Raw genomic sequence first — 26,930 nt, 5'->3', positions numbered from 1 at the left:
TGGATCGGACCAATGCGCAGTGTGGTAAGTGTTCATGTTATATTTATTAAACCGGACACAAAAATAACAAAGGAGAAAACACGACTAAAACGAAACAGTTCTGAAAGGTGCAACAAAAACACTAAACAGAAAATAACTACCCACAAATCATAGTGGGAAAACAGGCTGCCTAAGTATGGTTCTCAATCAGAGAAAACGATAAACAGCTGCCTCTGATTGGGAACTATACCCAATAACATGAACACTTACCACGCTGCGCATTGGTCCGATCCATCCTATTCCTCCTCAGAAGAGGAAGACAATCGTTACAGAACTACCCACCACCATAGGACCAAGCAGCGTGGTGAAAGGGACTCCTGGACAGGTGAGCAGCTCTATCTGGAGTATGAGACAACCTGGGAGGAGATCGAGAGGTGGTCGGTCGACCCAGGGAGAGTGCCGGAGCCCGCCTGGGATTCTCTAGAACAGTGCAAGGAGGGGTACCGGAGAATGGAGTTGGCGACACAAACACGGCTGGCAAGGAAGCCCAAGAGGCAGCCCCCCTAAAAAATGTTTTAGGGGCACACGGGGAGTGTGGCGGAGTCAGGTTGGAGACCTGAGTCAACTCCCCGTGCTTACCGTGGCGGTGTCGTACTGGTCAGGCACCATGTTATGCGGTCAAGCACACGGTGTCTCCAGTACGCGTTCTTAGCCCGGTGCGCTACATCCCAGCTCCCCGCATCTGCCGGGCTAGGCTGAGGATCCAGCCAGGGCGAATGGTGCCAGCCCTGCTCTCCAGACAGCCAGTGCGTCTCCTCGGGCCAGGATATCCTGCGTCGGCTCTGCGCACTGTGTCTCCCATGTGTCTGCACAGCCCAGTGCTTCCTGTGCCTGCGCCCCGCACATGCCGGGGTAAAATCACCATCCAGCCAGGACGGGTTGTGCAGGCCCTTAGTTCGAGACCTCCAGTGCGCCTCCATGGCCTGGTCTATCCTGTGCCTCCTCCGAGGACCAGGCTGTCTCTCAGTCTCCGGTTCCCAATCAGAGGCAGCTGGTAATCGTTGTCTCTGATTGAGAACCATACTTAGGTAGCCTGTTTTCCCACTATGGGTGTGGGTAGTTATTTTCTGTTTAGTGTTTTTGTTGCACCTTGCAGAACTGTTCGTTTGTCGGTTTGTTGTTTTTGTTCAGTATTCATCTTTATTAAAAGTATTATGAATACGTACCACGCAGAATCGTTACAGTTGCCCTAGAACTATACAGCTTATTCAAATAACCAACTCATAATCAAGCTTTGATTATTTGAACCACCATTGTAGTGCTAGTGAAAAAACTCAAACGTGCCCCAGGGGAGGCCAGGACCGAGTTTGAGAACCCCTGATCTATGGTATGTATGATGTCAGCCTAAGTAATTGATTCACAATTCACATGCACATTCAGCTTTGAAAATTGTTGGCAGTGGGAGAATATAATGTAGCAAACGGATCACATACTTCCTTGTTCATTTATGCAGGAGAGTGAGGAAGTGATGAGGCATGTTAAGACAGAATCATCACTTGATGAGAAAAACAACTTCCATTTGAATGCTGATGGAAAGTGAAGGCTGTCGGGGTAACGTTTTTTTGACACTTTTTTTATTGTTTTGAATAGGTTACCTCATCCAATTTTCTACATTATTAATTGGTTATCTTAAGAATAAGACATTCTTAAAAACCTAAAAGATTGTGTTGACGAGCATCTTTATACTGACCGACCAAGGCAGTGGCCGAGCAACTTGAAAAATGAAAGATTCTGCCAAACATCCATTCTGCCAAACAGAATCTACATACAACACCCTAAAGATGTTTACAGCATGATTAATCAACCCCAATGAACACAAGCAGTCCCCTCTCAGGGTGGAAGCCCAAAATGGCTGTATACAGGAGGTACATCGATATACTGTCCTAAAAGCATGCTGTTCCTGTTGTGATTGGAGCAGGCCAGTGTTAATTGAAAGAGGAAACACTTACGTAACATGTTCCCGTCTCCTCTGGGACACAAAACAAAGGCTACTGTTTTCACCCCTTAATTGGAGATTATGATTCATATATGCAAATTCCCCATGTCTCTAATTAGTTTTTTTAGGCGTGCTAGGACTAGCAGAGTGATGATTCATTGAAAATCGTCTTTGAAGCCTTAATTCTGTAGCCCAGGCCTCCTGGTTGGCTCCCATTCCCCGGAGATTAAACACAGAATGTAATTACAAGGCAGATAGATCTCTTCTCTCTGACACAACCCAGCCACACACTGAAGATGGAGAAATGCACTGGGAGATTAGAGAACAGAAAGTTTTAGAGCTGGCGGTTATCAGGTTTAACAATCCAAGAGTTTCATCAGTGATATGGCAAAATTAGATATTTCCTCTTGATCCTGTTCCAAACATTGTTTTTCTTTTATGTGAATGACCCCTCTCCGACCCCCGTCGACCCCAGTCTGTTTACAAAGTATGTCACATAAACTAACCCTGGAGAGGAGATATTTGCTGCCAATATAATAAAGACAGCTGCACAACAAAGCACTCTCTCTCTCTCTGCCCATCTGACATGCTGGAAATCAATGGACTATTTTCCATCCCCATTGCAAACCTAATGTGGCACTGCTTTAATCCATGGAAATATCAACAAAATGGACAGGGCACTACCACAGTGGCTAAATATACACAGTCAAGCCAGGAGACGTCAATACAAAGTGTGAGAGTGGCGCTGTTTATTCCAAAGATTCCCCTTCCCACCCCAGTACAAATGTGCAACAGTCTGCTCAATCACGGATCAGAAATAGAAGGCTTGACACAGCTATTTAGTCCTGACCACATTCCTTTTAAAACCATGTATACCACTAGCATTGCTCTATCAAACAAAGGCCTAAAAGTAAGTCAAACCACTGTGGACACTGTCTGGATGTGAAACATGAGGGCCAACGCCCCCCTTGCTCTCTATTTTTGCTGGTCTGCTGTACTGAGCTCTATCTAGACCAGAGGCTGTGTGAGCTAGACACGGCTGTCAGTTCACATTACGTTGCTGGACTGAGGAGAGGGCCCTTATCTGTGCCACACTCTGGGAGATGAGAAACACGCTGGGGCTGGAATACAGAGGAAAAATCCTGAGCTGTTAAACAGGTTCTGACAGGGAGGATGGTGCAGGCAAAAACCTATTTAAAGGACCATTCAAGACAATATGATACTAGCAAAAACTACCATCAATATTTCTACATCTTCCAGAAGTGCTATCCAAGGACACTAAGTGCATCCTGTTACATCCTGTCATAAACTGAATCCTGACTAATAGGCAGCTTGTAAAACACAACTCTTGAGTGCATCGTTTAGGGAAGATGGATTGCAAGGCTTTTTCTTGTTGATAATAGTTTTAGCATAGAAAACAAGAGATGTGAGGAGGCAGAACTCAACACCTTTTACCCTTGACACAGAGATTCAGGGCTGAGGTAGGCCTCAGGGCAGGGCACTAGGGTTCTTTGTGAGCTGTGGGGTGAGGGGGCAGGGAGGTAGGGTGTCTGGGGAGCTGTTTCATGCAGTGGGGCCATCAGCAGGCCAGGCCAGCTCCAGCTCCTCTTACTGCGGGAGATCAATAACAGCAGCAGGGATGGCGCCATGAAGAGTTGATTCAGCATAATCTCTCACCCCCCGCTACCATTTTCTGATTTTCACACTCTCCCTGTTTCTCACTTTGTTCCTTGTTTTCCCCTACACAATGTCTCTCTGCTCCTTCCTCTCTGTAATAGAGATGCTAGACCAGCATGTCAGTCTTACTCTCTCTCCATCTTTGCCTCACATATTGCCAACCCCCTCTTTTTTCCTCTCTCCGTCTCCCTTGGATACCAGCTGCCTCCAGTCTGCCGTCTGACAACACAGTGCTAGTATCATTGTGCTAACAATACAAGTAGTGATGTCCAAAGAGCTAACAGCACAGATTGTGGGGGCTAAACAGCTCTAGTGCCTGGAGAGATACCAGCATCAATAACAGTATATTGATAATCACAACACTGATGCTAAATGTACACAATGTGTATGAATAAAAGTCTCTATAAGAGCCCTGCTTTCAATATCACAGCTGATCGGTTCCGAGTTTAAATTAGTATGACATAAGGCCATCAACTACACACGTCCATTCACTAACCCATTAACGGATCAAACAGATATACACTGAAACGCGGCCCCAGACATGAGCGGAATTGATTAACTGTGGGAATCATAGACACACAGTTAGCTCAGTGTGGCTTCATGTCTACTAGGCAGAGACAGAGGAAACTGGAGGCTGTGTTTATTGATGGTGGGTGTTGTTTGTGCTGTGTGGAAGCTTAATTCACTCTAATATGGCAGGGTGACTGAGACTGGCCCTGCACTGTCTGGGACAATGGGTCCACTGTGTGAGTGGAAGGTTAGTGAGCTACTGTTCTATCTACCATTGTGTCCTCCTCGTATTTCTGGTGATAGTGTATATAGGTAATAGCACGCCTCTCAGGGAGCGACAATCAGGTCTTACCTCCTGTGGGGATAATGACTAACACCACCAAGGATTAGTCAGTGGTGTTCTGGAGGCAGGAAATGGGGAATTTATTACAGGGAAATTCAATATTCTGTAGAGCTTGTCACCATGAATTATGTTGGATGTCGGAGATGCCATTGATCCAAATCTAAACACATAGTGATAATTTTCTTAGATGAAGTTTAAACTGTTTGAAATTCTGAGTCTAGTTAAGAGTCAATTATATTGAGGAATAACTAATAAACCAACTATTAAGTGACCTTTGACAATGTTCAATTGATATCAATTTAATAACATGGCAATGCTTTGTGCTTTCTGATAAAGATGGAACTTGACACTTGTGATATTAATCAAAGTGAAATCACATTGAAATTATTTAATGATCTGGAGGACCAGTGTGGATGACTGCATTTCTCTCTGTGAGCAGTGAGCAGTATGACGCAGTGAGTGATGAATGGGCTTGCCATGGTGGGAGGCCTCTTGGATTGGTGGTGCAGATCTGTCCCATGGGCACCCTCTGGTGGCTGTCTCTCTACATGAACACATGCTGCATCAACCTGGAGCTCTCCATGCCAGGGGAGAGGCGCATGGCCCCTGACTGAGACAGCAGAATGGAGAGGATCTCCTTGGCCAGTAAAGGCTTGTTCTTCTGGCCACAGCAACCTGCTATCTCACCCCAGTTCTCTGCAGAACACCCAGTATCATCCAGAATCACCTTCTCCAAAGTACCTGAAAATGACAGCACCACTAGTCAACTCAACTTATGTATGTGTGTGCGCGACCATGTGTGGTTGCCCTGCTGATTGGTGGGTGGGTATAGCCTAACTACCTTGGCCACTTGAATGTGTTTTCTCCACCATCTGCAGTGCCAGGTCCTCCAGATCAGAGTTGAGCAGAGCATGGCAGGCAAAGCCCAAAGAAAGCACTGCAGGCTGGCCCTGGTACTCCTGAGTCAACGCCTGGAGAAGAGCCAGACTGGGACAACCCTTCAGCACAAACAGACAGTCACCTGCGCACAAACATACACACAGAGAACAATACACACACACTGAGTCACTCACACATTTACTACATAGGATGTGTGTGAATAGTATCTGTAAATCAGTGTTTCCCACCTGCAGTAAAGCCTTTGCTTTGATAGATGAACTCCATAGTACTGCTGGTCATGCCTCTCTTGCACATGCTCAGTGCGGCCTTCCTGAGCACGCCGCAGGCCTTGTAGACGATGTGGGCCAGAGCCAAGCATGTGTCGGCCATCCGCGGCTTCCTGTCTCCATGCTCACAGATCACATCCCCCAGAGCCTCGCTGTATGTTAGCCTGAGAAGGGTATGGAGAAAGCTGTAACCCGACATAGACTCAATAACAAAGAGCTCTAAACACAATACCTATATATCTTATATTGTGATTGCTACAACCATGCCCAGCTATACCATTCAAACCCTACAACAAAAAGACTCATAACCCCTAACGCTCATATTATTTATACACTCTGATATGCTGACCTCTTCTGGGTTACCCAGTGTGTGACCAGCTCTACATAGTTGAGCTGCATGGCACACCGGACCCCCTCCACTGACAGGGTCTCCCCAGGCAGCTGCTTGCCAGCATGCACCGAGATCATGAGTGCCTGGAAGAAGAGAAGCAGAGGGGGCAGTTCCCCCTGGCCCTGGTAGACTGTGACCGCTAGAGGGGAAACAAAGATGACATAGGATGAAAACAGTTCATACAGACTTATATGCTCTATATACCCCTACCTACATGTACAAATTACCTCGACTAACCTGTACCCCCGCACATTTACTCTGTACCAGCCCCCCTGTATATAGCCTTGTTATTATTATGTAATTCTACGGTGTTACTTTTTATTTTTACATTATTTTATTTTGTAAACATTTTCCTGACTCTATTTCTTGAACTGCACTGTTGGTTAAGGGCTTGTAAGTAAGCATTTCACGGTAAGGCCTACATCTCTTGTATTTGGCACATGTGACAAATTAAATTAGATTTATGTGCTGTATGCCTGTACAAGATGCAGAGTTACTTTATGGTTGAGACCACAATGACCCACATGATGTGTGTATAGCGACCACAACACTATAGGACGTCTATGTATAAGATAAGAAAATAAAGATTTTCCACCTTTGAACCTTTCCATTGTCTCCATGTTTCTCAAAACTCCATGAGGGGATTTGGCAGCATGGAAAGCAGCTGCCTCATACTCACCCCCCTCAAATAGGTCAATGAACCTGCAGGGAGACACAACACATAGAGGAATGATCTATACATACAGTATGCATTGGTTGAGAGCATAGTACTAGAACTCGGAAAAGAACTGAAGTACCTTTCAATGTAATCCACCAAGAGCTCCGATTCATTGACCTTGCTGGGATCATCCTCTTCAAACACTACTGCACTAATGCCAAGGAAATCAGTGTCGCTCACTAGAATGAAAATCATATCACTTTATTGCTGCTGTATCATGAGCCTTATCATAGTTAAAAAACACACAAAAGCTCTCGTGAGGTTTATAGGCCTGCCGCATCATAAGTAGAAGACAAATAGGTTATAACACACAAAAAGCTAGGCTACATTATCTCTGACTAGAACTTCATACACTGTCAGTGTCACTAATAATAATATACACTGTATGCTAAAGTGGAAGTGTAAAATACTTTTCAGATCAAATATATTCTCCAGTTTTGATGTTATGAACTCCAGTAGAGTGACTTCTTTTCCTGTCTTTTCCCATGTCATGAGGGAGTCATTCAGAAACTTCATCTTTTTGTATCTAGAAAACCAGAAGAACCGATAACTTTAGCAACAACATGGGCGTCTTCAATGGTATGCTATAGCCACTTGTGCCAGTGAGTCTTGAGCAAAGTGAGAGACAGTCTCACCGGAGTTGGAGTCTCTCATTCTCCACTGCCAGCTCATCCCTCTGGTCCAGGGCGGATCGCATTTTATTGTCCAGGTCATCCTTGACAGAAACAGATACATACTGGCTCTTCCTCTTTATCTGCAGGTCGGCTCGCTTTCGCTCAAGGTACTCCAAATGCTTTGCCAGAGCTGCTGGGTTCATCGACTCATCAAATGTCAGACCTGGAAAAAACTATACTGTAAGCACCGCTCATGAATGACATATTGACATGACATGACACATGACAATATGTACTTGGGTAAACATACACCCATTATAATGTTAAGACAAAACAAAATGGCACAATGAGTTCAGCAATGTCGGGCTATGCCTGGAATTTGCCCAACGGGCCGTAATGTCTTGCTGTCTGAGGCCTTCTGACGCAATGAGGGTCTCTTGTCTCTCCTTGACTCCTGTAGTCTATTTAACTCAGCCTGCAGCTCTGCAGTGTCTCTCTGAATGATAGCAATCCTAGAACGGGAAAAAACAAGGTTTAGGCATGGATGATATACTATACTCTGGGGCCGCATTGTGCCATGTTGAAAATTTGAAGTGATTATCTTGCCTTTCCTGAAGCTGGACAGCTCTTCTCTGACAGTACATAAGGGAGGTGGGCTGGGCCACCATGGCCTTCAGTTTCCCATGTGCTAACTTGGCATCACACTCACTCTTCTTTATGGCACAGATAAACTCATCATACTCTTTCTTGATGGAAGTGAGAATGGTTTTGTATGCAGTTGCATACTCAATTACCTGAGATAATCAAACAAGCAAGAGACAGGCATAGTTACAATGCAACAAGTTAGCCTAGGCATTCTGATCAGTTCACGTGTGTAGGCCTAAAAAAAAATGATTGAGTGATGATGCTGAAACGAGGCGAAAGGGTATGGTGGTTCATGTTGATACCTTATCAAATGCAGAACTGTAAATGATGTAACGTTGCTCATCAGGTCCCTCGTCTGGACACATCAGACGTTCCATCTCATGTTGAATGTATTCACCAAGAGATTCTAGGAAATACTTGTCACTGGCAGATTTGATAGGTGGCAAGGTTCTTCTTTCAGATTCTTCTGCGGAGTGATGTAAGTTTTCAGCCCCAGACATGATTTTCTTATGATTTTCAATTGCTGCTTAGAGCATGGTTTCATTTCTCCAACACGGAGAAATATTGCAGATAAATGTCCAAAAGATAAACAGGAAGGTTGCTATGGACATCTCCAGGGTATGTTGGGTAATGTATTTATAACATCGACAACAACAAAAAAAACGATCAAAACTGATTTCATATTTTCATATAAAAACGAAACAACATATGTTAAGGTGAAAATAAGCGTTATGTAAATAAACTTTACTGAGAGAGGTATTTTGAACAGGCATCTTATTTCACACCTACTCCCTGCAGACGAGCCCCGAAAACCCCGTCGCACGCGTCGAAAGCCCTCTTCTCATGATCCGCCATTAGCAGGAGACCTGTGGTAAGATCGTGCTCTCTGTTTTAGGCCATTATTTACCATAATAACGACATTGTATACTGTGTTAAATCTGAAATAGTTATAAATACAACGCTATCGTTCATATGTGCAGGTGGATTGAACGCCAAGATGCAGATTTTTGTCAAAACCCTCACTGGGAAGACTATAACCCTCGAGGTGGGTACTTGGGGCTTGTGTCACAAGTTGTGATGGAGGGCTTCTTGCCTCTACTAGCGGAGCATGTGTACATGATAAAAAAATAAAAAGCATTCTAGAATGCGTCATTTCAGTAATCAATCAGACTTCTACATTTGTAAGTCAACTAATTTTTATTGGAGTAGCCGCAAATAGCTACGTTAGCTAGTTGGCTAATGTTACAGTAACGTTAGCTAGCTACATTTTAATAGCATGGCCCTGCGTATACACGTGGAAATGACCAGGTCAGCTCGGCTAACTAATTGAACTATATTTTAACATGTAACTTATCATTTGATAAGTGATATTTGTTCTTGACGTTTGGCTGGTAACAAGTTGACGTTAATCAATATCCTGGGAAGTCTTGTTAGCCACGTTACTGTTTTAAAAACTGACAGGCTCTCTTATTTCCAGGTTGAGCCTTCAGATACCATTGAAAATGTCAAAGCTAAGATTCAAGACAAAGAAGGTAAATACATAAATTTTTCATCCTCGTCATCCGTTGAATTGAATGTAAGAGAGCACTGACGTTGGCTGTCAAAGACTGAACTCTGGTCACCCTCTAGGTATCCCTCCTGATCAGCAGAGGTTGATCTTCGCTGGTAAGCAGCTGGAGGATGGACGCACACTGTCTGACTACAACATTCAGAAGGTGAGAACATTTTAGCCTCCCTAAACAGTTGACAATACTACACCTTAGTAAATGTGTTGCAGGAAGTAGATTACATCAACTAAGTGCCAACACAATTCCCTTAGACCAGGGTTTCTCAGAGGTCTCTATGTTTACCTGACCTGGGACTCTGGTTGGGTTCTGACCAGGTCAGCTCGGCTAACTAATTTAACTATATTATAAGTCAGGTCTGGGTGTTGTTGGGTCTGATTTTCAGCCTCTTAAAAAAACCAATTTTTTGCTTTCTTAATTACAATGGCGGCCATGGAACAGAGGGTTAACTTCCTTATTCAATGGCAGAACAACCATTTAAAAAAACTTTGTCAGCTCAGGGATTCGATCTAGCAACCTTTCAGTTACTGGCCCAACACTCTAACCACTAGGCTACCTGCCTCCCCCTTAACCTCCTAAGGCCCACTAAGATGCTTTTTTTGTTACATTTATCTGATCACATTTAAGAGGTGTGCTGAATATTCAGTTATAGTTCAAGGTATACCAATTCATGTTAATGCAACATCTATTGCCATCAGGAGTTATTTTTGGTGGCAGGTTAGAGAATTAATTGTTTCCCGGCGTTGTATTGATATTTTGTTTCTGGGTGATTTTGTTAATTCTGTGACTGGTGAATAACCTTTGTTTATTTGGGAGTTTCTCCTTACCATCATACAGTCAAGTGTTTTTTTATTATTATGTTGTCATATGCAGTTTTGACCACTGAAGTCATAGCTATATGTTGTCTGTTTGGCTGAACTGTTGCTTTTTCCTGCAGGAGTCCACTCTGCACTTGGTGCTGAGACTGCGTGGGGGTGCCAAGAAGAGGAAGAAGAAGTCCTACACCACTCCCAAGAAGAACAAGCACAAGAGGAAGAAGGTCAAACTCGCAGTTCTCAAGTACTACAAGGTAAGGCATTAACTTTTTTTGTGGATTTCAGCTAGATTAATTAATTATAGGATTTTTGGTAGTAGGCTGTATTGGCTGTGACCACTACCATATCTAGTGATTGGAGCATACTATTGTTTCGTAGACGTTTGTTACTTTATTTGTTTTCAAGCTGAATGAAACCGGGGACATACTGCTACCCAAACTTGTCTAATAACCAAGGACATTTTTTGGCCAATATTTAAAATGAACATTCAGGCTTCCTGTGTGGTGTCAAGAATTCCTCATCAATGAGGCCTGTCATAAAAATAGCACTTTAAAAAAATGCAAACCCTTTGCTATGTTGTATCCTACTGAACACAGCCACTGTCTTGTGTTCCATTGCTGTACTTATGGCTTCCATTGTGTTTCCCCAGGTTGACGAAAACGGCAAGATCCACCGTCTGCGTCGTGAGTGCCCAGCTGATGAGTGTGGCGCTGGCGTGTTCATGGCCAGCCACTTTGATAGGCACTACTGTGGAAAGTGCTGCCTCACCTACTGCTTCAACAAGCCTGAGGACAAGTAATCTATTGGACTGGAGTAAATAAAATGTTTTTACCAATCACTGTGATGGCTTGATTCTTATATTTTTTTTACCCACAATGGATATACTGGTTTCCAATTTAGACATTTTCATAGGGTTATTATTAGCAGGGCTACAAATTTAAATGGTATTTTTAGGCTTGGAACATTATTTCAAATAAAATGGGCATTGTAAAACTATTGATGTTTTACAATGCGAGTTGTCACTGAAGGTTCCACGTGGCTCGTGCTTCATTTAGCGGAGGGGCACAAGAATCGTCATACCCGTCCACGTAGTGGGACAAGAAAGGAAGAGAGCTGGTGACAGCACGACTGAGTTGCTCTGGGGATTTCAGTAAAAAGTGCAAATCAACACCCGACATAGAACGCTACGGCAAGTTGAAATATTTTAAGTGTGGCGGCTGACGGCATCTACGTTCGTGCTCTCGTTGAAAACACATGTTTGCCGTAAACGCGGCATTTGTGTGGTCCCCATTGGTTTTGAACTGATCTTGTTTTTTTAAGGTCGTAACTCTTAACTACTGCTTTGTATTGAAGTGGTGTATTGATGCAATTGTATTCATCACTTCAAGGAAATAATTTACCTATGGGCGGCTTTTAATTATATTCTAATACAATGGAACTTAAGAATTGAGTCGCAACTACTGAAAATCGCTAATGGGTGACACGTCTATAAACCATGAAACACCAAATTCTCCATTGACTGGGTTTGTTCATTCGTTCGCGCTTGCGCAGTTATGTAAATACAGGTTTGTGGAATGAGTCGAGACTGAGGAAGTGTATGCTACGTTGGAGTGTTCCGATTTGTCTGAATAGCGTTTCTTTTCTCTTCAAATTAACAATGGCAACACCTGATCTCCGGACTGAGTTGGTTAAGTATTTGGAAAGTCTGAATATCCAGACGGTCTGCGTAGACCATCCACCGGTAAGAACCAATAACGTTAGCAAGGTAGCTAACGTTAGCTAAACTAAGGTGGCCCAGTGAGTTGTTGAATAATACTTAAATGCACTGGATTGGAGAACAAATGCACATCCCCACCATCGTTCATAGAATAAGAATTTAGCCGTGCATTGTATTGTTATTTTGAAAAATGATTGACACTTTTACTGGGCTTTATTTTGTGTTCCCTTTTACAACCACAACTAGGTGTCGCACGATGACTGTCACATGGACTCATCCTATATACATCTATAGGCAAGCCCTGTTCATTTTAGTACTGGCGCTTATTCGATGTGTAGATCTTACAGGTAGAAAATGGGACAATTATCCCGCATGAGACTTTTAATAGATGTATCATATGTTCTCTTCTTCAGTGAATTGTTCCTTCTGATTTTTGGTAATTTCAGCTGTCGCCTCTCCAGTGTTGATCTGTTACCAGTCTAGGTGAAAGCAGTAGGATAGATTGTAAATTGTACTTGTCCAGATCTTCCATTTCAGAGTAGATTAAATGAAAGGGAGCCATTTTAGACATCAGATACCAAAGTAACATGTCCTCTGACACTTTCTCCCTTAGGTATTCACTGTGGAAGAGATGATGCCTCACCTGCAAGACCTCAGTGGAGCAGTTACTAAGAACCTCTTCCTGAAAGACAAGAAGAAGAAGGGCCTGTGGCTCGTCTCTGTCCGCCATGACCGTCCAGTCAACCTCAACGACCTGGCTAAGAAGCTAGGCTTGGGTAGCGGCAACCTCCGCTTTGCTGAGGAGGCAGCCATGTTGGAGAAACTGAAGGTGGGCCAAGGCTGTGCCACTGCCCTGGCACTCTTCTGCGATAAGGACCAGAGCGTCAAGGTTGTCCTGGACAGCGACCTGGTCAACGGAGGCCATGAGCGAGTTTACTTCCATCCCATGACCAATGCTGGCTCTATGGGACTAAAGCCAGAGGATCTCTTGAAGTTTTTAAAGGAGACAGGACATGAACCAGTTCTTCAGAGCTTTGACTAGTAAATACCTTGAAATTAACATACTTACTATCCTGTCAGGCTGTGCTTTGGCTTGGTACAATGATTTATTTAAAAGTTATTTACCTTTGTGCCTGTACTTCGGGTTATCAAGAAATGTAAAAAAAATAAAAATAATTGTCAAACATTTGGGACAGAACAAGGGATGGAGAGTCCTTGTTTTCTATGGGCAAGAGACCAGTAGATAGTTGGTTATATCATGTACATGGTTGAAAGACAATGTAGTAGTGATTTATGGCGTTTGCATTGTATCTCCATCTGCGAGATCTAGTCATTTACACTGTTTTGATACTAAATACTGCAGTGTAATAAAGCAGATGATGAAACATTGATTCCCCACTCATATCGTCTGGGATCATATGCTATCTTTCTAGGCACATCCTTAACTTAGGTGCTGGGCCAATAAAGAACACCTGTAAAGAACAGGAAGGGCTGCACACTGTATTTGCTCCCAATTCACCGCCCTGACAAAGATCCGGTTCGGATCTAAACATTTTCAATAAAGCTGAATAAACAGTGCAGGCATATATAATATTTAAAGGGGCATTACATTAATCTGTCTGTAGAAATCATGATATTACTTTCATCCAATATCCCAACAAATTATTCAAGTTATTATTCATCAGATGAAGAATTGATGACATTTGACAGTCCTTTATGAGATGAAGACTTGGCGCTGTGGGCAGTGAAGATGAAATGACACACAGGAGTCTTCTGGAGTTTTCATTACATCAAATGGATTTATGTAAAAGTGGAGGAAGTGGACATTAGGTCATCATCACAGACACAGTAATCTGACAGCACTGTACACATATACGCTGTGCCATTCAGCTCACACAACCTTTATCTTGATTGGATTGGCTGTCAATCAAACAGATGGCATGGCTTCCTGCGATAGTCATTTTGGCATTTCAGAGGAACACAACTTAAAACAGTCCATTCTGATTGGGAGGAAAGCGTGTTGATTGATTGCTCCATGCAGATTGTGGTTGACCTTGTTGTTCTGTGTCCACATGCAGTTTATTTCCGGTGCATATTGCTGAAAGTAGACGTCAGCTGTTCCACAGTAGAAAGATGTTGCATGTGCATGCTCATTTACAAAGAGTAACATTAACATCAAATGGCAGACTGCAAAAGTCCAGCTGATTCAAAGTCACACAGAGGACAACGTGGAGTCCCCAGGGTCTAATTTAAGCTCACCCATTTGGCTTTGCGTGAACATTGGCACCAAGTGTAGGTCCGTGTAGAGTGAACATTAGCAGTCTGTCACAATACCAGTTAGCCTAGTGGTTCGAGCGTTGGACTAGTAACCGAAAGGTTGCATGATCGAATCCCCGAGCTGACAAGGTAAACATCTGTCGTTCTGCCCCTGAACAAGGCAGTTAACCCACTGTTCCTATGCCGTCATTGAAAATAAGAAATTGTTCTTAACTGAGTTGCCTAGTTAAATAAAAAGGTAAAAATTTGCCAGAAAGTCTGTTTTAGAAAAACAATTGTCACCACATACAGGTAGCTGCCAAAATAAAGGACAAACTTGAGTAAATGAGGGTTCTCACAGCACTGTTATGGTGTGGGGAGCATTTTCCTGCCATGGTTTAGGTCCTCTCAACCCCTTAGAGGGAAAGGTAAACACCAATACATACACATCTATTCTGAGAATCACCTTCAACCTAGAATTTCTATCCTGATGGGAGTGGTCTCTTCCAGGACGACAATGGGCAAGGTCGTTTTGCATGGCCCGGTGCTCCCATTGGTCCTTAAGTGAAATCTACACCCACCCGGCGCACCGGGCCATGCGAAACAAACGGGCCCAATGTCCCTCCACAGGGCACGATTGGTCACTGAATGGTCTGATGAGCATGAAAACGATGTAAACCATATGTCATGGCTGTCTCAGTCACAAGAACTCAACCCAATTGAACACTTATGGGAGATTCTGGAGTGGTGCCTGAGACAGCGTTTTCCACCACCATCAACAAAACACCAAATGATGGAATTTCTTGTGGAAGAAAGGTGTCGCATCCCTCCAATAGAGTTCCAGACACTTGTAGAACCTATAACAAGGCGCATTGAAGCTGTTCTGGGTGGCCCAACGCCCTATTAAGACACTTTGTTGGCATTTCTTTTATTTTGGCAGTTACCTATATGTCTTAAAGGGAAATTTCAACATGTTTCTACTTCATATTCATCACCTCCAGCACCACCCCAACATCAACATATGTAAAAAAGGTGCATTTATGTTTTGCAGTAAAAAATATATTTTCCAATGACATCAACCAATTAGTAAGCAATACCTACTCATAACTGGTTAAAAAACACACAATGATGTCATTGGAAACATATCTTCCTCTATTTTTGCTACAAAACATAGAAACGCGCCATTTTCACATATGTTGATGTTGGGGTGGTTGCTGGAGATTATGAATATGAAATTTAACATTTTAGAAATTTCCCTTCATGAGTTGTTTCCTTGATTCAAGGAAAAAAGAGAGGACGTTTACTTTTCTGTATTGAAGCATTCTTGAAATTGATTTAAATGTTGTTTTTACAAGCTTTTCTCACTGAAGACCATCTAAGTAGACCAACTTTTAAAGGCTTCAAAGTCAAACAGACAGCTTGAAGGTCACTTTCCTCTGAGCTGGAGGCAGACAGAGTGAAGAGAAGAAGAGAAGGGGACAGAAAAAAGTTAGAGGCAGAAATGACAGAGAAGAAGATGAACATGTAGATATGGACGCACAGGAAAGCGGTCTACATGCATCGACAGTCAGGATAAGGGGAGGGGTTTCAGCTGCACGACACCAAAGCCATGCAGTACTGCAGATAGATAAGCTCGCAAAGGGACCACAACCTTGTATAGAGCCACCGGTGCTTTTTCCTGAATACGAACAGAAAAAAGTTATAAGAAAAGCCAGCTATGGACACACAGTATCACTGAGGAGCAGGGAGGGAGGGAGGGGGTGCATGTACGTGTAGCAGGACAGACAGGTCCTCCTGTTATTAGGGATTGGGCACATACATGGGCAAAGCGTGTTCCACCAGACGCCATGCAGACGGTCCATTCATGTGCCCTTTACCGGGTGGCACCAGCCAGGCCAGGGGGGACGACGACACACCAGCGTAGCATAAGCAAGCACGTCCATGATGGGATATCTGTTACACCACTTTGGGTTACCATGGAGCCCCCCCCCCCCATCTCCCTGTTGGACTTGGAGAGCAGCACTCACCACTTGAGCTCATCATTAATGTTTAGGAGCTTTGTTGCTCCCCAGTTCCGCTTTTTGACTTTCTGCGCTCTTGTAACACTTCCACATCTGCAGAACAAAAGCATGTTATATTCCATCTGAATAAAGGCTGCAGTTAATGGTTTATACACACAAGATAAATACGATAAAACTATTTCAAAATGGTAAATACATCACGAAGCAGAAATAAATACATCTAAACTACCAACGACATCACTACTCCTACTACTGGTGCATAAAGGAGTGCTTTCTGCCCTTGAATATAACTTCATATGGTTCATAATATACGTTTGTACACGGTGTACCCAGTCAGTCTACAATAATACATAACCTAAAACATGTTATTATGCTATTGGAATTTGTATTGTGGCCGAGAGCATTCTCACGACACCTTACCCAGATCCAATACCATGACAATCAAGAGTAGAAGAACCTTCATTCACAAAATAATCTGACAATCACATTCGTCTCACTTGCAAATTTCTCTCAACACTAACACTAGGAAGGCAACATTCTCTCTACAACTTACATTTCCTCTCAAATCATTTAGTGAATGACGTTTCTTCCAAAACCATCCCTTAACCCCAATTGAGAAAGATTTGTTCAGAAAATGAAATGGAACAGACAAAACGTGTCATATGCACAAAACACAAACACACCAAAGAAAAAGACAAAACCATTTTGATCACAACAATCAAAATGAGAGGTCCAGAACAAACCAAGACAGAATAAAGCCATGCAGTTCAGTGAATATGCATCGAGGTCGATACAGTAGAATCAGACTGGTAATGAAATGCGATACAGTATTTTAGAGAGGACAGTAATTCTCCCACATACCAAACACCCAATAAGAAAAAAAGGGAAACAATCTATTATCTCACATTCATAGTTGAGAAACTGGTTTCCTGTTAAAGATAGTAGCTCTTTCCTCTGAAGGGCTAGATTATTTAATGACTCCATAAATAGAGCTTATTGGCAGTTAATGTGGTCCTCAGACAGCCTATCATGGGACATGTTCTACAAGCCTCATACGAGCTCCATGTTAACTCTGGAGGACCTCTGACATGGAGATAAAAAAAAAAAAGATGAACTGAATGTCCAAATGATAGTTAATGTAGCTTTGCAACATGTTTCCTGAAGATGCATTTGTGATTGGAAAATAAATGGTAAATGTTGATTAAAATAACAAGAACAGCTATTCATGTCCCCCATAATGCAGTCATGTAATAGCTTTAAAATGTGAGCCAAGCAAGAGGTTTGATTAATGAATAGTGTGAACGGACCATTGAAGCAAAGACATCCAGAGAACCCCACTTCCACAAGACAAAGAGATAGACCAAACCAGAGGTGAGGAATTGTGATTTACAAATCAGCCATGAAAACATGAAAGCTCAACAGAAAACATAGTATGATAGTGCTTTGATAAAGCATGCAGAGTTCCTTCTTTCTCCCCCAACATCACTGGTCCTTATGCAGGTCCCAGATCAGTAGCTGACCAGGGCGCCACACATTCAGACACAGCCATACTCATACCACAATGATTGTTGGTCCTCTGGGCTAAGGGGTTGGGATGGGGATTGGTCAGCATCGAGTACATGATTGGTGTCCATTACCTCCTGTTCCCCATTCTGGTCAGGTGGGCAGGACTTTTGCCCATTTGGTTGGTTCTGGGCAGTTTGAACAGAGTTGGGCTGGGGGTGGGTTTTGCCTGGGGGACCACTGATGTTACTGACCAGGGAGGTGTTGAGGGAGAGGAAGGTATGGCTCTTGGCCCCTGTGAAGGTTGGCTCGCTGAAGATGGAGTCCATAAACACTGACTCTACTGTGAAGGACTTTCCAAAAAAGGACTCCAGGCTAGAGAGATCAGTTTCCTTACTATTGGGGGGTTGCTGACTGCCCGTGCAGGGCATACTGACTGACTTGGGCAGGGACAGGGGCACAAGGGCTGGGTCTAGGGGGATGGACTGGTGATTGGGGTGTTGTGAGGGGTTACTGGTTGGGGGGTACTCACTGGGCGTGGTGGAGGAGCGAGGCGAGGCCTTTGAGGAGGGTGAGTGGTCCACAGACACGGGCTGCCGGGCGTCTTTGGACAGCAGGTCGTGTATGCTGGTCCGACGCGTGGAGCCCTCAGCTGTGGAGATGACGCTGCTGGCCCGGGGCAGCGTGGAGAAGGAGGTGGAGGAGATGTCCAGACGCTCAGACACAGACATGGCTTTACTCTGGGAGGAGAGGCCGACCCGGGGCTGGACCGTGCCCTTCACACGCGTACTCTCTGCCTTCCGTAGACTGGGACGACCTGGTTGGCCACCCCTTGGGGGGCGGCTGTCTGAGTGCACTGGCGCTGCCTTCCCACTGGCTGAGCGCAGGATGCCCCGCCCCTTAGTGCCGGTGCAGGAGGTGGAGCCTCGCTCAGCCCTGTCCCTCTGCACATGCTCAGCGCCTCCAGAGAGGCGGGGAGACTCAACGGTCAGATTCTCTTGGCTGCCAGACTGGAGATGGAGAGGAGACATTCAAGTTGCCATACCATGACATTACCTGGGCTTAATAGCAGACTTGATTGGTGAAATAACTTCTACTTGTTTCTTATCATAGCACATCTGAAGCCTATGAATAACACAGTACTCCTATCCCAAAATTGTATAGTACAGTGTCGTAATCTAGTGTTGCTGTGTGTTCCAGGCTGTCACCTCTGCAGGGTCGGTGCTCTCCTCTAGGAACTGCTGTAGAGAGACCACTTCACTGGCGCTGCCCGAGGAGTTGCTCGTCTTCTTCCTGGCCTGGGGGTCCAGGGACCTCCGCAGCAGCATGGGGCTCTGGTGAGAGGAGCGGGACAGGGGCTGCTGGACAGGGCTGCTCCCGCTGGACCACTCCTCCTGGTCCAGACTGAGGCTGAACTCCCCACTGCTCTCACTGTGGGGCCTGCTGAGGTTTCCGTTCAACGTGCCTGAAGAGAAGCAGTACTGTAGGTGAGTTCTGTTCTAACGGCGTATGACTAACTCAAGTACTAACATTAGAGTATCACCCCAAGGTGATGACAGGCCCTGGATATAAAGCATAGCTCAGGAACATAGCTCAGGAACATAGCTCAGGAACATAGCTCAGGAACATAGCTCTGGAACCTGCTTTTTTGTGACACAGCAAATAAATACAAAATGTGCTAAACCTAGCCTGGACCCTTCCAGAACATACCTCAGACTAAGAGAAGAAGCAATTCCGAAGAGTTCTATACTAATTTTCTCCTTCTGTTTCTTATTGTTTTAATCTATTGTGTGTGAATCAACAAAGGCATGGTATACAGGAGCATGGGAGAGAGGGGGTGTGTGACTGTACCTTTGGTCTGGAGTGGAGAGAAGTGGGAGTTATTATTGCTATTACTACTGATGGTCTTGATACTATGGAGGCTGGAGGGTCTGGAGGCTGGTAGGGAGACGAGGGCACACAGTTTGAGAGAGCACGTCACACATGGCAGCAGATGGTGCATGCAGGCAGGAAGGGTGGCATGGTGCCATGCTACTCCAACAACATGCCCAATCACACAAAGGGAGTGGGGAGGGAGGGGCACACATACTTGAAGGGAGGAATCATTCAAGAGGAAGGACCTATTGTAAAACCTGATTGGAGGAAAGGAGCCTTGTGATTGACAAGACCCAGAGGCCAACAGGGGAGGGGCTCAGGTGACTGAAGGGGAGGGAGAGGAGGATTATACTAGAGGACAGGTGTGTGGGATGCAAACTGATAGTGTTGTTGCTGTTATTAGTGGTCTTCAGGATGGTTCAGGTTTGGGAAAGTGATGTCAGCAGGTATGTGACCGGTAATCATTTATAGTGGTAGCGATCTTGAGTAAAGTGGTACTTTTAGTGGTCTTAGACAGATGTGTGACTTCCAACAGATGCAACCTGGGACTCTGCACATAGTGGATGGGTTGAGAATAGAGGGTGAGAGCCTGAGTACTGTTAAAGACCTGCAGGCCTGGCACATTCAACACACACAACTGCCTGGGTTAGCCTGCTCCCACAGATATTAGACACTACACTGGGCTACAGTAGTGCAGTTCACTAATACTGAGCTACTGCTAGTTACGCTCAGTTTAGGAAATACTAAATTGTCCTAAACTATCTCCCATTATATTAGTTAGCTCACAAACATTCCAGAACATTAATGTAACAGAGTGTAAGTGAAACAGACTGTCCTTGTGAAATTCATGCAATTAAAAAAAAATATATATAATTACTGTATTACACAATGTACATGTCAGTGGGAGGGCATTTTAGCTAGCCAAGAGTGAACAGGAAATAGAGATAACTTGTGTGTGTGTGTTATATGTGTGTGAGTGGGGATATGGAGTAGGCAGAAAACCTGATCTACCAGCTAATGGAGGCAGGCAGCTTAAGACCATTTGTTAGGTGGAGTTTGCGGTTTATGATAACATCTGGGCTGAATCCTTTTCTAATGGTAGCAAACTGAAATGCAGAGATATGGGCCAAGCTTCTAGCTAACGTTAGTGGGCTATCTTTACATCATAGTGGCACAACATTTACACTTACTGTAGGGCTTTTTAAAACAGGGACTTTTTTAGGGGCCATTTGATATTTCATTCCAGTAGTAAACTGGTGGTATATAATAGTAATGGGAGTTTCTGTTCTTAAGGGCAACAGTTATTTTACCTTGCCCTTTGACACCAATGGGGTCGTCTGAGGATGCTGGAACATCTTCACAGGAAGCGTTGTCTGGAAGAAAGACAAAGAGATAAGGAAATATGAGTTATGATTGGAGGGATACTACAGGAGACTACAGGAGAATAGGGCTTATGGGAAGCAAATTCTGACTCAGCCAATCAGTCAGCCAATCTTCTGAAAGCTAGAGTATGAAAAAAATGAAAATAATGAATGACTTGCTTCTGAAACACACAAAGATCGGCAGATCTTTCTACTACAGTAAATACACAGGTTAAGGGCATTGGGCCAGTAACCGAAAGTTTGCTGGTTTGAATCCCCGAGTTGGCAAGGTGGACAAATTTGCCGTTCTGCCCAAGAGCAAGGCAGTTAAACCCTAACAACAACTTCTCCCCAGGGGCTGATGACGTGGACGTCATTTAAGGCAGCACCCTCACATCTCTGATTCCGAGGGGTTGGGTTAAATGCGGAAGACACATTTTGGTTGAATGCATTCAGTTGTGCAACTGACTAGGTTTCCCCTTTCCCTAGATGATGGTTCAGATGACCACACAGAGGAAGGGGGGGTCCTGTAGTCTCTACCTTTGATCTTCAGGCTCCTCTTGGCCCTGCTGCCTGAAGGCAGGGTGAGTGTGGCGTAGTTGATAGCGTTGGTGGAGTAGGCCATGGAACCCAGCCCTTTCATTCGCCGGGTACCGCTGCCCCCGTTGGTCTCGACGGGCGCCTCCAGGTTCTCTGTGCTGCCTGCCCACTGACCCCCCGCCAGCGCCATGGTCTGTAGCAAGTCGTTCATAGCTGGGTTGGAGATGAAGATCAATTAGCCGATACCTCCTACCCTTATGTGGTGGGCTGACTGGCCCCAGAGGGAGGGCACAGGGAGCAGCGCTAGGCTAAGCATGCAGTGGCTGCTAAGAATCAGAGCAGCAGCATTCAGAGATGTGACACAGTCAGTGTCGGCAAGCCCATGTTGGCAAAGCATGCAAAAGAGCTGAAATGCAGCCAAACTGAAAAAAGACTCAATAAAAATAGCAGAGAGAGTGAAAGATAAAAGAGAAGACAGGGAATGATAGAGAAAATGAGAGATAAAGAAAGAAAATACAAGATAGGGAAAGAGAGAAAAAGATAAAGAAATCAATGGAAGGCTCCATTTCAAATCCTACATGGTGGCAGAGAGAGAGAGAGAGAGAAAGAGAGCGCGCAGTGTGGTTCTGCCAAGCCATGCCTGCATCAGCACTGTAGTGAGAGAGGGGTGAGACGGCAGGCTGCACTCACACCACAGGCAGAGATATATAGATGGGGCCAGAGTCACACAGTGCAGGTCACACCACACTATACAGTACGGTACAGTAGAGAAAAGTGGAATGGCATACAGTTCCTCGCGACTGCACTGTCACACACATATACACACACTAGACCTGGACTAAAAATAAACTACAGCTCATCTACAGATATCACAACACTACAGAGAAAAGAACTACAGAAAAAACCCTACAGTTCACAGAACACCTCTATCCTCTACAATCACATTAACTTACATTAGTGTCCTTAATCACTGAAGAGAGTGTTAGTTTGTTCTAATATCTACATATGTTAGTTCTTGTATGTCATTGCTTTGACTGTACACAAATCTAACCCAAACACAACATGTGTTAAGATAGATGCAGCTACTATTAGGGAAACAGTAGTGTTTGAGTTTAGTATTCCTAGAATGGAAGGAAAGACACCAGCTAGGAGCTATGAGAGGAGACTCTAGGAGATGGAGGGAGGCAGGCGCAGGCCAGAGGAGGTGGAGCGAGGGAGCGAGGCAGGCGCAGGCCAGAGGAGGTGGAACGAGGGAGCGAGGCAGGCGCAGGCCAGAGGAGGTGGAGTGATGGAGGGAGATGGTAGGACGCTGGGTGGGCTATTGGAGGTCTTACACATGGACCGGCGGTAGATGGCCTTCTCTTTGTCTTTCTCCTTCGATCTGGTCCTCATAAAGGGCAACCTTTTCAGAGCTGTCAGTTTACAGCCAAAGCAGAGGGGGGAGAAACAGAAAGACCAGTGGAGATGGAGAGGAACAGAAAGGAGGGAAAAACAGATGGCTGTTAATGCTGAGAACCAGGGGGACAGAACCAGGGGGAGAGAACCAGGGTAGTGCCCTGAAGACCCAGCTGGGACCGAAAACAAACACACAGAGTTACACAAGGGAAAACGCTTACATGCAAATGAGCACACACACACTAACACTCACTGACTGTTCAAACAAATTCATACACAAAACACCAGCTCGGTGGGATGGCTGTGAAGAGGGTTGTTACATAGAAGACATCAGGCCGACAGCACACACACACACACACACACACACACACACACACACACACACACACACACACACACACACACACACACACACACACACACACACACACACACAGGGTGATGTTTATTAAAGGGTGCAATTAGGAGGTAAAACGATGAGACAAGGAGTGGCACTGCAGTGAAAGGAGTATTCACAGGGAAAGAGAAGATTCTGGGACACTGACTATACAGAGACACCATTTTAGATTTCCAGCTCCAGACTGTCTGCATTTCACAGAAATAAAGAAGTGGAACTTCAGTCTTTTAAAAAACATTTTTTGACATATCTCATATTGCGTGTGTGTTACTTAAACGTTATTTATTAGAGCTATTCAAAGACAAATCAAATGGTAGCATAAAAGGTTGTCTTTAGTATAGTTGAAGACAAAAAATGTGTTAATAGCTGGTGCATTGAGCACAGGTGACCCATAATGCATTGCACCTTTTAATAGGTATGGACATTGACTGAAGGATGAGTCATGACACGTTGACATGCCCTGAGTGACAGGACAGCTCGACTACAAGCCGCGCCCAGCCCTCCCCTCTTAGCATACCATTAGAGGAACCCTGGTTACCCTGGTTACCCTGCACATGGGAATGCTGCACTCTCTGAGAGTCTCTCTTCCCTTTTGCACAGAGAGAGAAAAACAAGCATCGCAAGCGTTAGGTCCACACAACCAACCACCACACAGCAACAAGCTTCTACTGTCCTGGAGTCTCCAGCCCGGCAAGCCTCACCGTCTGCAACTGACCCCTGCTCATTCTTAATTTCCTGAATCTGACCCTGCTCATTCTTAATTTCCTGAATCTGACCCTGCTCATTCTTAATTTCCTGAATCTGACCCTGCTCATTCTTAATTTCCTGAATCTGACCCTGCTCATTCTTAATTTCCTGAATCTGACCCTGCTCATTCTTAATTTCCTGAATCTGACCCTGCTCATTCTTAATTTCCTGAATCTGACCCTGCTCATTCTTAATTTCTTGAATCTGACCCTGCTCATTCTTCATTTCCTGAATCTGACCCTGCTCATTCTTCATTTCCTGAATCTGACCCTGCTCATTCTTCATTTCCTGAATCTGACCCTGCTCATTCTTCATTTCCTGAATCTGACCCAGCTCATTCTTCATTTCCTGAATCTGACCCTGCTCATTCTTCATTTCCTTAATCTGACCCTGTTCATTCTTCATTTCTTGAATCTGACCCTGTTCATTCTTCATTTCCTGAATCTGACCCTGCTCATTCTTCATTTCCTGAATCTGACCCTGTTCATTCTTCATTTCCTGAATCTGACCCTGCTCATTCTTCATTTCCTGAATATGACCCTCTCATGTTCTAGTGTCAGAGTGTACTTTCCTGAATCTGACCCAGTGTACTTTGGTCTCTCTGTGGATCATATTTCCTGTGTCCAACCCTGCATATATTTATTAATACAATATGTGCTCTGCTCCCTAACCTTTTATCTAACATGTGATCTAGTCCTTCTTCCTGTGTGTCAGTCCATCTGGTCAGTTGTACTGAGAGAGGAAGACCTAGTCCCAGGCTGCCTGGTCAGGATCGGTCTATTGCTTCCTTCTATTGTGTTATTTTACTGTAACGTATACTGATGTGTTTTAATTGCACTTCAAATAAGGCTGGATTTGATCTGTTCAGTAGGGAATATTCCATGCAGGCCTGAGAGTGTGTCAACTCACTGCTGCTCCTCTTGTGTGTTAGCGTGTCGTCCAGGGAGTTGGAGCCAGAGCCTATGGAGGAGGAGTCCTGGCTGTCCAGAGGAAGCCCCAGGAAGCCCTCGCTGGACTCGGAGCGTGTGGGAGTCAGCGTCAGGGAACGCATCCGCTCCCGACTCCTCGGCTTGATCAGCTTCTTCATCTTCAGGGTGATCCAATTCCCTCGTCTGACACGAGAGGGTAGGGGAGTGAGAGTGAGAGGGGAGGGAGAGAGAAAGGGGAGAGAGAAAGGGGAGAGAGAGGAAGGAGAGAGATGGGGGAGGAGTTATTGTTATTTGAGGTAAATTATTTGATTCTGGGTAGTGTTCAGTAGGAAGGAAAAGGGGGGGGAAATGTTTTGAAATGAAGGGAATGCATTTAGTTTGTTTTCCCATTTCATGCCTATTGAACCAGGGGTTTTCCAGCATCTGGGGTGTTCTTGTAAACCACAGCATACCAATTCCCCAGAGACAGCCATCATTTACAGCTATGATGATGTTGGTTAGGCATAAACATAAACCAGAGCTGCCTGGTTAGGTAGAAATGTCAACCATATGCAGGGGTTGGTTAGGTTCAGATGTAAACCATCTGCATTTAGTCAGGCACGGAAATGAATCCGAACTGAATGGTTAGGTATAGTGCAGTCGATTAGGTACTAGAATTAATCCTAACCAGACGACTACAGCAATGTACTGCAGTTATACATTTAATTTTCATGTGGGGGGGATGTCTGCTTTGTCTCAGCCAGCTGTTTACTATGACAGATAGTATACAGATACCTATGGACATGATGTACTGCAGCATTCCCAAGTCTGGCCACAGCACTACCCACAGTGACAGCAGTGAGTGGATTCCTCCTAGCTACTTACCTCCGTGGAGGTGAGGGGTCGTAGAACTTATACTGATCCATGATCTTCTCCTCCAGCTTCTCCTTCTGTCTCCTCAACTCGTTCAGCTTGTCTCTGTGAAGGAGGGAAAGACCAGTTAGCGTCAGGGACAAATGACATCTAGACCAGTTAGTGTCAGGGACAAATGCCATCTAGACCAGTTAGTGTCAGGGACAAATGCCATCTAGACCAGTTAGTGTCAGGGACAAATGTCATCTAGACCAGTTAGTGTCAGGGACAAATGCCATCTAGACCAGTTATTGTCAGGGACAAATGCCATCTAGACCAGTTAGGTTCAGGGACAAATGACATCTAAACCAGTTAGCATCAGGGACAAATGACATCTAGACCAGTTATGGTCAGGGACAAATGACAACTAGACCAGTTAGCGTCAGGGACAAATTACATCTAGACCAGTTAGGGTCAGGGACAAATGACAACTAGACCAGTTAGCGTCAGGGACAAATGACATCTAGACCAGTTAGCGTCAGGGACAAATGACATCTAGACCAGTTAGCATCAGGAACAAATGACATCTAGACCAGTTAGGGTCAGAGATAAATGACATCTAGCTACATAGCCAAGAAACAGACATTTCTCCTGTTGACATGTTTGACACCGGTTACAGGCTATCAAAATGTAATAGTGGGGGTCATCTCTCACATGTACTGTCTCTGTTCTACGTGGAACAGGTCCTTGCTCTCCATTGTCTGTTCTAGCAGGGTGCGGTTCTGCAGCATCAGGGTCTGGATCTGGTCCAGCAGGTGACGGTTCTCCTCCTCCAGGTTCCCTTTCAACTGACTCAGCAACTAGGGAGAGAGAAATAAACTTTAATATTTTTTTTTTTACCTACGTTTTCAATGGAAATAGTTATTGAGCAAGTTTCCA

General features: G+C 44.6%; 4 protein-coding genes across 13 annotated transcripts in view; 2 read left to right on the top strand and 2 right to left on the bottom strand.

Annotated features, from left to right (window-relative positions):
• Positions 1-2,702: 2,702 nt before the first annotated feature.
• LOC109890020 (clathrin heavy chain linker domain-containing protein 1) lies at positions 2,703-9,558 on the bottom strand. The gene is made up of 11 exons (XM_020481973.2): positions 8,342-9,558; positions 8,001-8,188; positions 7,767-7,906; positions 7,416-7,617; positions 7,191-7,306; positions 6,860-6,959; positions 6,658-6,764; positions 6,021-6,201; positions 5,633-5,835; positions 5,347-5,526; positions 2,703-5,246 (listed from the first exon to the last, which is right to left on the bottom strand). Exons 1-11 carry the CDS (start codon positions 8,537-8,539, stop codon positions 5,050-5,052), a joined length of 1,812 nt encoding a protein of 603 aa, XP_020337562.1. The 5' UTR covers positions 8,540-9,558; the 3' UTR covers positions 2,703-5,049.
• LOC109890023 (ubiquitin-40S ribosomal protein S27a) lies at positions 8,454-11,258 on the top strand. The gene is made up of 7 exons (XM_020481975.2): positions 8,454-8,517; positions 8,838-8,910; positions 9,020-9,084; positions 9,517-9,571; positions 9,669-9,754; positions 10,542-10,673; positions 11,069-11,258. The coding sequence occupies exons 3-7, from the start codon at positions 9,037-9,039 to the stop codon at positions 11,216-11,218; spliced, it is 471 nt and encodes a 156-aa protein (XP_020337564.1). The 5' UTR covers positions 8,454-8,517; positions 8,838-8,910; positions 9,020-9,036; the 3' UTR covers positions 11,219-11,258.
• Positions 11,259-11,320: 62 nt separating this feature from the next.
• Positions 11,321-13,527, top strand: prorsd1 (prolyl-tRNA synthetase domain containing 1). Its single transcript, XM_020481974.2, has 2 exons — positions 11,321-12,160; positions 12,750-13,527. The coding sequence occupies exons 1-2, from the start codon at positions 12,017-12,019 to the stop codon at positions 13,176-13,178; spliced, it is 573 nt and encodes a 190-aa protein (XP_020337563.1). The 5' UTR covers positions 11,321-12,016; the 3' UTR covers positions 13,179-13,527.
• A 385-nt stretch (positions 13,528-13,912) lies between these two features.
• LOC109890019 (girdin) overlaps positions 13,913-26,930 on the bottom strand; it is a 78,951-nt gene continuing 65,933 nt past the window's right edge. The window contains exons 24-35 of one of the 10 annotated variants that reach the window (XM_031823683.1): positions 26,706-26,851; positions 26,025-26,117; positions 25,141-25,343; positions 24,002-24,073; positions 23,027-23,104; positions 21,693-21,905; positions 21,102-21,164; positions 19,768-19,854; positions 19,125-19,381; positions 18,449-18,926; positions 16,420-16,506; positions 13,913-15,833 (exon numbers count right to left, since the gene is read on the bottom strand). In XM_031823683.1, coding sequence (XP_031679543.1) covers positions 16,442-16,506; positions 18,449-18,926; positions 19,125-19,381; positions 19,768-19,854; positions 21,102-21,164; positions 21,693-21,905; positions 23,027-23,104; positions 24,002-24,073; positions 25,141-25,343; positions 26,025-26,117; positions 26,706-26,851 — 1,755 coding nt within the window. In that variant the 3' untranslated portion in view covers positions 13,913-15,833; positions 16,420-16,441. Of the gene's footprint in view, positions 18,927-19,124; positions 19,382-19,767; positions 19,855-21,101; positions 21,165-21,692; positions 21,906-23,026; positions 23,105-24,001; positions 24,074-25,140; positions 25,344-26,024; positions 26,118-26,705; positions 26,852-26,930 lie in introns of all 10 variants that reach the window. The other 9 variants (XM_031823682.1, XM_031823686.1, XM_031823684.1 and 6 more) reach the window with 9 other exon arrangements.

The sequence above is a fragment of the Oncorhynchus kisutch genome, linkage group LG4, assembly GCF_002021735.2.
Source record: "Oncorhynchus kisutch isolate 150728-3 linkage group LG4, Okis_V2, whole genome shotgun sequence".
Taxonomy (NCBI): Eukaryota; Metazoa; Chordata; class Actinopteri; order Salmoniformes; family Salmonidae; genus Oncorhynchus; species Oncorhynchus kisutch.
The sequence above is the reverse complement of the archived record's forward strand: the minus strand, read 5'-3'. Positions and strand labels throughout refer to the sequence as shown.

Bases quoted from the DNA above. Each gene is read 5' to 3' on its own strand.
- prorsd1 (XM_020481974.2), top strand. From the start codon at position 12,017: ATGCTACGTTGGAGTGTTCCGATTTGTCTGAATAGCGTTTCTTTTCTC. The intron at 12,161-12,749 runs GTAAGAACCAAT...TTTCTCCCTTAG, and splicing joins TCTGCGTAGACCATCCACCG to GTATTCACTGTGGAAGAGAT.
- LOC109890020 (XM_020481973.2), bottom strand. From the start codon at position 8,539: ATGTCTGGGGCTGAAAACTTACATCACTCCGCAGAAGAATCTGAAAGA. The intron at 7,907-8,000 runs GCAAGATAATCA...TTCCCGTTCTAG, and splicing joins GCTGTCCAGCTTCAGGAAAG to GATTGCTATCATTCAGAGAG. The intron at 6,765-6,859 runs GTACTTCAGTTC...GTCTCCCTGCAG, and splicing joins TTGGTGGATTACATTGAAAG to GTTCATTGACCTATTTGAGG.
- LOC109890023 (XM_020481975.2), top strand. From the start codon at position 9,037: ATGCAGATTTTTGTCAAAACCCTCACTGGGAAGACTATAACCCTCGAG. The intron at 9,572-9,668 runs GTAAATACATAA...GTCACCCTCTAG, and splicing joins TAAGATTCAAGACAAAGAAG to GTATCCCTCCTGATCAGCAG. The intron at 9,755-10,541 runs GTGAGAACATTT...TTTTTCCTGCAG, and splicing joins CTGACTACAACATTCAGAAG to GAGTCCACTCTGCACTTGGT.